Raw genomic sequence first — 12,021 nt, forward strand, 5'->3', positions numbered from 1 at the left:
GGGGACATGCCCACCAGGAGACCCCACGTGGCTGAGAGGGCACAGGAATGCACTTGTAAAGGTAGCTCAGAGGAAGGAAAATCAGAACTGCTGGGTGAGAGGAGACGCCATGATCCGAGGCCCACACTTGGCCCACTTGGTTGCTGGACTTCACACAATGCCCGCCACTCCCCATACCCACCCCAATTCCACATTATGCCCGCCACTCCCCATACCCGCCCCAATTCCACATTATGCCCGCCACTCCCCATACCCGCCCCAATTCCACATGATGCCCGCTGCTCCCCACACCCACCCCAATTCCACACGATGCCCACCACTCCCCACACCCACCTCAATTCCACATGATGCCCGCCGCTCCCCACACCCACCCCAATTCCACATGGTGCCCACCACTCCCCACACCCACCCCAATTCCACACGATGCCCACCACTCCCCATACCCACCCCAATTCCACACGATGCCCACCACTCCCCACACCCACCCCAATTCCACACGATGCCCACCACTCCCCACACCCACCCCAATTCCACACGATGCCCACCACTCCCCATACCCACCCCAATTCCACACGATGCCCACCACTCCCCACACCCACCCCAATTCCACACGATGCCCACCACTCCCCACACCCACCTCAAGTCCACACGATGCCCGCCACTCCCCACACCCACCCCAATTCCACACGATGCCCACCACTCCCCATACCCACCCCAATTCCACACGATGCCCACCACTCCCCACACCCACCCCAATTCCACACAATGCCTGCCACTCCCCACACCCACCCCAATTCCACACGATGCTCACCACTCCCCACACCCACCCCAATTCCACACGATGCTCACCACTCCCCACACCCACCCCAATTCCACACGATGCTCACCACTCCCCACACCCACCCCAATTCCACACGATGCTCACCACTCCCCACACCCACCCTGACTCCCACCAGCACCTGCTGGCATCATGGAGTCAGGGAGTATCTCAGGAACATTCATTTTCGAAACAGCATTGGTTGATGAGGAAGATCCAGTTTCCCCGAGTTCACAACCTGTACGCACAGAGTCTAAGTCAGCCGCACTCATACTTGGCCTGAGTGTGTTTCTGGTTTCGGCCCTGCAGCTGTAGGCGGTGGTGAGGCGTGCTCACAAACAGGCCCACGTCACGGTGTGTGGCCCTCGATGACCCCCGAGCAGGGTGTCTGGAGTCAGGTTTTGCAGGGTTTCCGCTAGGTGGAGGCTGAGTCTGTCCTTGCGGTTTAGGCATTCCAGCGGCAATGAACCCTCGCGCTTGCTGTTAGATCTGCCATTACATGTGTGAATGCCAAACACAATTCTCTGAGAAATATAGTATTTCCAGGTACCAATAGAGCTTGAGATATCGTCAAATTGTTACTCAAGCACCTTGAAATGTGGAAATATCAGTACACAACGAGAGCTTGCTAAGCGAGCTCTTGGCTCTCCTCTCGGCTAACCTGTCAGATGAATGTCTTTGGCTGATGTGTTTGACCCCAATACCAAATCTCATCACAAATATGAACTCCTGGTTTCTGCTCCTTTTCTAAAAGGGACAAATGTCAAAACAGCCTCGGAAAAGTCAGATCTAAAGTAACAAAACCACAATCCATCAAGGGAGGAGGCTCTGCCAAAGTCGATGACAGGTCTGCCGAGTGAACTCCATGAGCTGTCTGCTCCCGGGTGTGAATACATCGGGCTCAATTTCCGGCGGGTGGTCCGGCTTCGCGGGCATATCTCAAGGATGTGCCCTGCTCAGCTCACTGATTGGGAAAGCCAGGCTTCTTGACTGTTGCTTCTCCTCATTTTAAGTTATCCAGGAAGAAGGCTGCTGAGTTCCTCAGTTTCCCCAAACGTCTGGTCCAAGCGGGTCTAGAACTGTGTTTCCCACCCGCGGTCAGAGCTGTCTGTCCCTGGAGTGACAGCTGGGTTGGGAGGCCTCCAGCCTTGATCTCCAAGCTCTGCAATGAGGCTTTTTAGTGAAAACGTGGTTTTCTGTTTTTTTGTGGTCCAGATCCACCAGTCTATACTATTATTAACTCATTAGGCAAAAAATAATTTTTAAAAAACGTAAGCATTTAACAGCAACTTACAGGGTCCATCCTGCAACCTGGGAACTTAACGGTATGGTGAAGAATGTTTCCCTGACTCAGAAGTGCAGCCGCTGCTTCGGCCAAGCAGTGAAACAGGCTCTGCCCTTTCACCCCAGAGGCTCCGTCTCCAGTGCGGGAAACAGCACAGGCCCGTAAGTGTAGCTGCTGCTTCAGCCAAGCAGCAAAACGGGCTCTGCCCTTTCACCCCAGAGGCTCTGTCTCCAGTGTGGGAAACAGCACAGCCAGGCATGGTCACCCACCGGGATGACACCTGTGGCCCGGAGATCCAGGAGGCAGCCAGCAGGACATGCTGAGCTATCGACAGCTCTCCTAATAACATCTGGACATTTGTTATGTATGGAGTGGCAATGCACGGCCACTCCACGTGTGATCACTCCAGCGAGGACCCTGGAAAAGGCCGCTGAAGCCACATCACCGTAAGCTTCTGTGCCGGCGCCACCAGGAAGGCTCCTGTGAAGAGCCGAGCACCCAGCCCACACCTCCTCCTGCCTCACTGTCACAGCGGTGACATTTATTTACCCAAATGACGCTTGCTGGCCTTGAGCGCCAAGGAGACAGCCGCTGCTTCCAAGTCAGAGGCCCAAAATGGCAGCGCACATGGTAGAGGCACTAACAGACGTGTATTCCCCTGAAAACTAAATAGTGGGTGCTCACTCTTACGCACCAGGGAGTGTGCGTGGGGGCTGCACGTTCCAGGCAGAAGCATAGCAAAGATCTCAGGAAGTAAATACTCTTGTTTATCTAAATTAAGAGGACTCCCTGCAGAAAGAGCCCTGCCTGTCAGCCTCTGCAGCGGGCAGGCTGCAGCCATGATCGCTCCATCCCCGAGGGTCGGCGGGCGCAGATGCTGGGTGGTGCAAGGGCCGAGGAAGGAGGGCCCTGGTGTTTGTGTGGCAGGGAGTGCAAAGACTGGGCTTACCAGGATCATGTGGCCAGTGGAGATGTCCATGTTTGACTGCACGGGCTCCTCGGACCAGGATGAGGCGCTGCTGCGCGCGGAGGGGCTGGGCGTCGGCCCGTCGCTGAACTGGGACGAGACGCTGCTGATGCGTGACATGTGCGGGCCCTCAGGTCGGTCTGGTGGCCGTGTGGCCATACGCTGGCGGCACAGCTCCTGCAGGACAGGGGGAGGCAGAGCAGGGGGTTAGTGGCATTGGGGACACCCAGCAGGATGAGGGCCACGGCAGCCACGTGGCACCAACCCCTTCTCCTGCTAAGATCCAAGGTTCAGGCAGGTGAGAGTTTACCCCCGGGCGGGCCAGCGCAACATGACGGTCAACGCACCCCAAAGCACGCACCCAGCATGGTGCCCCGAGAAGGCTTCAGGCTTGTGCAGGAAAAGAGATAGAGGCCTTGCTCTCAAAATCTGAGAATACAAACATACATACACACACACACATACACACATCAGACACACACACACACCACACACATCACAGACACACACATCACACACACATACACCACACACACACACCACACACATCACACATATACACACACATACACCACACATATACACACACATACACCACACACACACACCACACACATCACAGACACACACATCACAGACACACACATCACACACATACACCACACACACACACACCACACACATCACAGACACACACACCACACACATCACAGACACACACATCACAGACACACACATCACACACATACACCACACACACACACCACACACATCACAGACACACACCACACACACACACCACAAACATACGTCACAGACACACACACATACACACATCACAGAAACACACACACTGCACACACCACAAACACACACTCCTATAGATTCAAGAAAGCATCCATTGGATCCTCCTCTGTCATCAACATGGAATATTCTGGAATAACACCATGGTAACCTTCATTGGGTGGCTTCCCATTCTATCAGAATATAAGCCACAGGGGAGGCCAGGGGGGTTTTGCACTGTGGACTGAGATACAGAAACTGGTACCATGATCAAAGAGTTTGCAGGAAAAAAAAGAACCTCATTCTGACGTTTCTTTCTCTTTCCAAAGCAATGTCCAAGGGCCCATACAAGAGAAGGCAAATGATGCCACGCGGGAGACGGAAGACGTGGGGAGGGAGAAAGGCCTGTGCTGCTGAGTAGACACCAAAGCAGAAGTTCCTGGATTTAAAGGAAACTCTCAACATTACACCTCAAGACAGCTTCTGAGGGATCACCGCAGGGTCTTCTACCCTCCTTCCCCAGGCAAAGCTCAACCACACACGTGGCGGGCATCCCGAGCACCTGCCCGGCCGTGCGGGACCCGCCTGCAGCCAGGACATCACGCAGCCTCAGGTGCTCAGGACACGCCAGGACCCCGCTGCTGCCGCTCACCTTCAGGGTGCAGCCTGGGTGCCCCCCTGACGTCTGACCAACAATCTCGTTTTGAAAGTGTTCTAACCACTGTGTTAGGATAGCCCATCCTTTTGCCTGGTGAAAATATACCTGTACCCTGAGTCTGCAAAATGAAATGATAACCAGAAAAAGTTTATAAGAGAACTGGTGCTCAACAGAAGAGGTGAAAATGCATTCGTGAGAAAAAGAAAGGCTCCGGGGAACCTCGTGGGCTGCTGCTGCCTTGGTTTCATTTTGGTGGCGTCCGGGGGATGCCGAGCCACCCACTTGCTCCCCCCAGCCGTGTGCGTCAAAGGCCTTGCTCTCCCCAAGGCAACCGCCAAAGCTCAGGAAACACTCCATGCGTCCCTTCTCCTTCACCCCAGGCTGCTGGCTTCCTTGCGTCCATTCTCCCTTCACCCCAGGCTGCCGGCTTCCTTGGCTTTAAAGATGTCTGCCAAGCCCGCCGACACCACACCATCTAGAAGACAGTTCCCTCCACCTGGCTCTCTGGGATGAGCAATTCACGGTCCCGGGCTCTCTGCTTCGGACTTGTAGTGAGATACAGGTGCCGTGGGAAGGGGCCCTGTGGCCCCCACTCTCCATGAGCCTGCAGCCCCTGTGAGAGCAGATGGGGACAGGGAGGATGACCGCAGGGACAGGGGGACGACCGAGGGGAAGGCAGGGGACGGCTGCGGGGATGGGGGGGGTGGCTGGGGGGACTGGGCGGGAGGCGGATAGCCGCAGGGACAGGGGTGGGAGGATGGTCACGGGGATGGGGGGGATGACCGTGGGGACCCAGGCAGAGACGCACAGGGGAAGGTGGAGTTTACCAAGAGCCTCTGGTGAGGGTAAGGGGTCTCTAACAAAAGGAAGAGTTCTGGTTCTTTCTTTCCCATATACCTTCAAGTACTTGTTAGTTTATAGACAGTTTTAAAATAGTGAGTGTGTTTTAAAAAATCCACCCAAGTTTTCTCAGAATCTCAAAAACAAAGCAAAATAAACAAAAAAAAAAACCCCACAAAGGATAATTTTTTATTATTTATTTATTTATTTATTTTTTGTTTTTTTGATATGGAGCCTCACTCTGTCTCCCAGGCTGGAGTGGAGAGGCACGATCTCAGCTCACTGCAACCTCCACCTTCTGGGTTCAAGCGATTCTCCTGCCTCACCCTCCTGATTAGGTGGGATTACAGGCACCTGCCACCACGCCCTGCTAATTTTTCTATTTTTAGTAGAGATGGGGTTTCACCATATTGGCCAGGCTGGTCTCGAACTCCTGACCTGAGGTGATCCACCCGACGAGGGATGATTTTAATAAGGTAGATGATACCAGTAACCAACCTGAGTACACATCTCATTTATTTCTCAATTGTGCACATGAATTTTGCTTGGCGTGGGGGAAAAGCACACTGAGAAATGTTTCTGAAGTAACTTCTATCTCTTCACACAATTTCTCCAGAAAAATAACGTCTAACCAAAGCATGAGAACAGCTACGGCTCAGGGAACCCAGAGGGTCCGAGAATGCGACCCTCTGGGGAAGAGGATTTGAAACGCTGGAGATTTACTCACATAAACATAAAAAATCAAGCTAGTTCCATGCCCATGCTGCCATTTGCCACCCATGGGAGAGCTCCAGTGAGGTCTGAGCTCTGTTCTTTGCTGAGTGCCACAGAGGGTGAAGCCACCAAGGGGCCCCACAGGACTGAGGTCCCTGTTCCACCACAAACTTCCATTTTTATTGTATTTATTTTTCTCCCCAAGTCAACAATAGCAAACAACCACAAACTTTTCATGTGACCTTGGGAAAACCTCGTAAGGTCTCTAAGCCTATTTTTTTCACTTTATAAATGGAGGTAATCCTATAGTTACTGTGAAGATTAAAATGGTTTCCTGTATATTCAGTGCTTAGCATGGAGGCGGCTACAGAGAAAGCCTCAAGCATTAATGAGTAAGAGAGAAATATTCGTGAATAAAAGTTAAGGCTGTTCTCTAAGCTGGAGCCAAACTCTTGACAGCTTGGCAAATGTAAAGATATTTCTGAAGAAGTTACAGAATTTATTATTACTATTATTTTGAGACAGAGTCTCGCTCTGTCGCCCAGGCTGGAGTGCAGTGGTGTAATCTCAGCTCACTGCAACCTTGCCTCCCGGGTTCAAGTGATTCTGCTGCCTCAGCCTCCTGAGTAGCTGGAATTACAGGTGTGCACCACCATGGCCAGCTAATTTTTGTATTTTTTGTAGAGACGGGCTTTACCACATTGGCCAAGCTGGTCTTGAACTCCTGACCTCAGGTGATCCACCCACGTTGGCCTTGCAAAGTGCTGGGATTACAGGCGTGAGCCACTGTGCCGGGCCAAAGCCACATAATTTAGAGCTGGACAAGCCGACATCACCTCCTCCGGCAGGTGGCTCAGTGCCGAGTGGCTCAGCGCTGGCGCGCGGCGAGGGAGACCCAGGGTTCGGTGCCTCTCGGCGGGGACCTGCGGCTCTCACCAGTGGGCTCGCGTCACTGCGTGGTGCAGGGTCTTCTTGAAGGTCTTCACTTTTTCAAAGGAGGGAAACTGCGATAAAGATCCAAAAAAAATGTCCCTGGCAGAGAGGAAGCCCCCGAAAGCTTGGCCAGAAGGCTGGGGACCCGTGGCGGCAGCTCTTTGCCTGTGCAGAGGGAGAGGCTGCCGTGGGAGAAGGGCGTCCCCACAGCAAGGCAACGCGCGTCCGGGGACGCTGCTCGTGGACGAAGGTCCCCTCCCTGCGGGCTTCCGCCTACGAATGGGAGCGGGTGCTCCAGCCGGGCGCTGCTCCGCTCTGCACCGACCGCTACCAAGTTTCTACGCAGCAAGTGGCTCAGGCAAACATCTGAGCAGCGATAAGGCCGGGGATGGCCTGCAGCGAGGAACGGGGTGGTGGGGAAGCCGGGTCCTGGGCGGGGGAGGTTGCTGGGGCTGAAGCCCCCTCGTGCTGCCCCTGAGCCTGGGGGCAGGTGAGAGACGCGTCCTACTTCCCTGGACACTACGATGGGCCGGACGCGGCTCCCCGGAGGCACCAGCCACGCTTCCCTCATATCACCAGCGCAGGCCTTTCTGAAGGCTCCAGGGGAACCTGCCACTTGGTAGAGTCTCTGCACCTCCACAAAGCTGCCCCAAGACACAGGCAACGGGGCCACCATGGTGTCACGATGGACGCCTCCTAGAAACCAGGACCCAGAAAACATGTATGTCTTCAGAGGAACAGGACGGGAACTGCAAAAACAGACCTAACTATGGTTCTTTTCCTTGACGTCCAGGGCAGTCATTGACTCATTCACTCATAGCACCTGCAGTCAGAGGGCCTGATTTTGAATCTGGGCTTCAGGTCTTACTCACTGTGTGGCCTTGGGAAAACCCTAATCTCTGTGTGCCTCAGTTTCCCCATCTGTGAAGTGGTGATAATGGTACCGACTTCACCGTTGGGAGGATTAAATAAGATAACATGGTTAGAGTGAGGCTTTGGGCCTGTGCCTGGCACACACCAGGTGATTATTTGCTGTTCCTACTACCAGTTGATGATTACCAGTTTATTCAAAATCAGGTTTGCTATGGCCCCTTGCCGAGTCAGCACTGCACAGGGTGCCAGGAACACCAGGCTGAGCCAGGCTGGGTCAGACTCGCCGGGCCCTGACCCCCAAGCACTCCCAGGCCACCTGGAGCTGGGCACGAGTGACCGCAAGAAGCAACGGGAATGACAATGACAGCATGTGTTGGGCGTTTGTGGGAAGGGGTGCCGTGGGGCCGGGAGGAGGGGACCCTCCCTGAACTTGAGGTCAAAGAAAGCTTTAGGCAGGAGAGGCTCAGGCCCCAAGGCTAGGCCGCAATGGCACCTGCAGAGACGGGGAGGTAAGAGCAAGCATGGGGCCTGGAGGTGCAGAAGAGCTTCCACGGGGCGAGCAAGGAGGAGGAGGAGAGAGGAGGGGCTGCCACTCCCTACGGCCTCCTGGGTGGGCAGTGCTGCAGGCACAGCGCTCTGCATCTGCACCGCAACTGCTTTCGGAATGTGCTTTTCCAGGGAGAGGCTTCTTTTTGGACATGGGATGTACCTGATGTCTACAAGTTGGAAGTAACATTGCCGACCGTGTGCTTCTTGTGCATACAGGGTCTGAAGGGAAGACGTTGCATCCACCGCCCACCTAACCTCACAGCTCAGCCACGTCCACGCAGCACGATTCAGTCAGAAGTTCACACCTCACTCAACCCAGCTGCTGCTAAGTCAGTGTGGCTGTCATGGGACCAACTGAAGGGTGTGCTGCCTCACTCTGCATCTCAGGACATCCACAAAGCATTGCTTTTGCCACATTCTGCTTGGCCGTGAAGCCACTTTCTGCAGCCCGCGCTCCACCCCCGACCATAACCCAGGCTGGGAAGAAGTTCCCTGGGCATCGGCGACTCCCTGCAGGTATGGCAGGGGTGGCAGGGGGTGAGCAGCGCACCAGCCCCGCGAGGAGGTCACCGAGCAAGGGCTGTGCGCGTGGAAACCGTGATGACATCACACTGATAAGTGAAACCCTGGAGTCCCAGCGGCACTGGCTGTCAGCCGTCCTGCACGTGCCCCCGGGAAGACGTGGCTGCAGGCCCAACTCCTGGTGTCTCCCTTGGCGATAAACACAAGAAAGCCGCATCTATCTACTGGAGACAGAAACAGAAATTCCTCACAAGTGAGCTGGAAATGCGCCAGTCTGCTGCGCTCACAGGGAACGGGGTCGGGCCAGCTCCCTCCAAGGACGGGGGCTGGGGCATTTGGCCGCTGCCTCTCCCACTCACTGTGGCCTGCCCCTGCCAGCGTCCCTTCCCCTTGCTGTGCGGCCCCTTTCTGGGCCACCTGCCAGAGCTCCTCACAGCGGGGACTGGCCCCTCCCTCTCCACCCTTCCCTGGACACTCTTGGGAATCTCCAGACGTGGGGGAAGCCGGGAAGGAGCCTGGATTCTGCCTCGTGGCTTGCTGGAGAAAGCACTGAGGGGCATCTCATGTGGTCTCATTCACTGGTCCTTTAGGCTGATTATAGTTTCCAAATTCATAATGGAAATTCTATAGTCTGTCCATTCTCAGTCCTTTACCTTAAAATTTAAAAATTTTCTAAGGAGAAACACACTTCTTACTAGAATGGAATAAAAAATGTAGAATGCTACTTGACTTAGTAATGGTCTAGCCAGTGCCAACGAGACAAACCTCATGGCATTTGAAATCACTCTAGGTTATAATTTGGGACATTTCCACCCTGCATGAGGTGACTCTAACCCTCTAAGCAAGGCCGCCAGCACGGGATCACTGGAGATACCGCTGGGAGCTGTTTTTCCCCTCCCAAGACTAGAAAATGACTGGCTACAGCGGTGGAGGGGGCCACACTCCTCACTCTTCATTGAAAAGTAGCATCCACACCTGAAAAGGCGGTCGCATCCATGGTGCTGAACGGAGGCGTGAGCTTGCTGACCGCTGAGGCGATGCCTGAATGGATGGCATGGCACACATACTTCTTTAAAACCTCAGTTGAAGGTTACAGCATCAGCTGCCATCACACCAGAACTGCCATCAGACGAGAGCAGCCGCTGCCCGTATCACCTGAGTTCATTATCAGACTTCTGTGGGGGCCCAGGGCACAGAGCGGGGGCTCCTGTCAGCCAGCGACAGAAACGGCCGTCGCCACTGCAAACACTCTAAGTACCATTCTGTGCAGTGAGTTTAAAATACAGAACTGTAGTCGGGCGCGGTGGCTCACGCCTGTAATCCCAGTGCTTTGGGAAGTCGAGGTGGGAGGATCCCTTGAGCCCAGGAGTTTGAGAGTAGCCTGGGCAACATACTGAGACCCCATCTCTAAAAATATAATTAGCTAGGTGTGGTGGCGTGCACCTGTACTCCCAGCTACTTGAGAGGCTGAGGTGGGAGGATCACTTGAGCCCAGGAGGATGAGGCTGCAGTGAGCTATGATTGCACCAATGCACTCCAACCCTGGTGACAGAGCAAGACCCTGTCCCCCTACACCCCCCAAAAATACAGAGCTATGATCTTGAGAGCATTTTATTTGAGCAAAAGATAATTTATGAAGCAAAATCAACAACATGAGCCTCCTCTGAGAGAAAGCTGGAGGCCAGCCCCATCATGTTTTGAAATTTCCCTGATTTATAATCCTCAGTAAACACAAAGGGTGCATCCTCACCAGGAACAAAACTCTCCTGGTGAGACGGTGAACACCCCAGGGCGAGGCCTGCGGGCCACACGAGCCTGCTGAAGGTGTTAACTGGCAGTGGTGCCAAGCAGGAAGTCCCGAGACCCGCCCCTCCACAGCACCTGCTTCCAGAGGCCCAAGGGCCTCCCCCACACAGCCTGGCCTGGGGGCACTGACACATTTTTGGCAAACAGATCTTGGCCGGACAGAAGGTCCAATCCTTCCAGCCACTTCACTTAAAGAAAAATCTTCTATTTAAGATCCAGACTCAGCCTAACAATCATGAAGATGGCTCTGTTTATGATCTGGGACGACGCGCCTTCAGCCACAGCGGCCCAGTGTGTGCAGCTTGGCGACCTTGAGTTTGTAAGGACAAGTAAGACCTTGTGGCATTTGCGTGACTCAATAACCAACAGGTAATTAAATAAGAATGAAGAAGAAAGGTAGAGGTAACCACATAACTCTTTTGATTCTAGATTTAGCTGCAATGTCGGTGGCACTCGCGAATTCCCTCCCCGCTCTGTAAGGAGCTGGACGGAGGCTCCATCCCACTGAGGGCTGGGCATGGGCCTGCCTGGCCCTGAAGGCACCCATGGGGCCACTCCCACCAGGGTGTGGATGAAACCTGTTTTCTTTTCTCTTCCCAATTCATACTCTTTAGCAGCGAAGAAAAAACAATGTATATGTGAACTAAAAAAAAGAAGGACTATAAATCATGCTACCATAAAGACACATGCACACGTATGTTTATTGCGGCACTATTCATAATAGTAAAGACTTGGAAAAAAAATTTTAAATAAGATTCAGTAAAAATAATACTATTTAATACCCATAATGAAGAAGACCTAAGAAACTTATTACAAATCAGAAAATACCAGTAAAAATACTTTTATTTTCCAAAAAAAAAAAAAAAAAGACTTGGAACCAACCCAAATGTCCACCAATGATAGACTGGATTAGGAAAATGTGGCACATATACACCATGGAATACTATGCAGCCATAAAAAAGGATGAGTTCACGTCCTTTGCAGGGACATGGATGAAGCTGGAAACCATCATTCTCGGCAAAATATCACAAAGACAGAAAATCAAACACCACATGTTCTCACTCATCGGTGGGAAGTGAACAATGAGAACACTTGGACACAGGGCGGGGACCATCACACACCTCGGCCTGTCAGGGGCTGGGGGCCAGGGGGAGGGATAGCATTAGGAGAAATACCTAATGTAAATGACGAGTTGGTGGGTGCAGCAATGCAACATGGCACATGTATACTTATGTAACAAACCTGCACATTGTGCACATGTACCCTAGAACTTA

At 53.3% G+C, this 12,021-nt stretch overlaps 1 protein-coding gene across 5 annotated transcripts in view; it reads right to left on the minus strand.

Annotated features, from left to right (window-relative positions):
* PTPRN2 (protein tyrosine phosphatase receptor type N2) overlaps nt 1–12,021 on the minus strand; it is a 987,645-nt gene that overhangs the window by 111,943 nt on the left and 863,681 nt on the right. For all 5 annotated transcript variants that reach the window (XM_055269741.1, XM_055269742.1, XM_055269740.1 and 2 more), the window contains one exon: nt 3,052–3,246. In XM_055269741.1, the coding sequence (XP_055125716.1) occupies nt 3,052–3,246 (195 nt within the window). The remainder of the gene's footprint in view (nt 1–3,051; nt 3,247–12,021) is intronic.

Source organism: Symphalangus syndactylus, chromosome 6 (assembly GCF_028878055.3).
Source record: "Symphalangus syndactylus isolate Jambi chromosome 6, NHGRI_mSymSyn1-v2.1_pri, whole genome shotgun sequence".
Lineage (NCBI taxonomy): Eukaryota > Metazoa > Chordata > Mammalia > Primates > Hylobatidae > Symphalangus > Symphalangus syndactylus.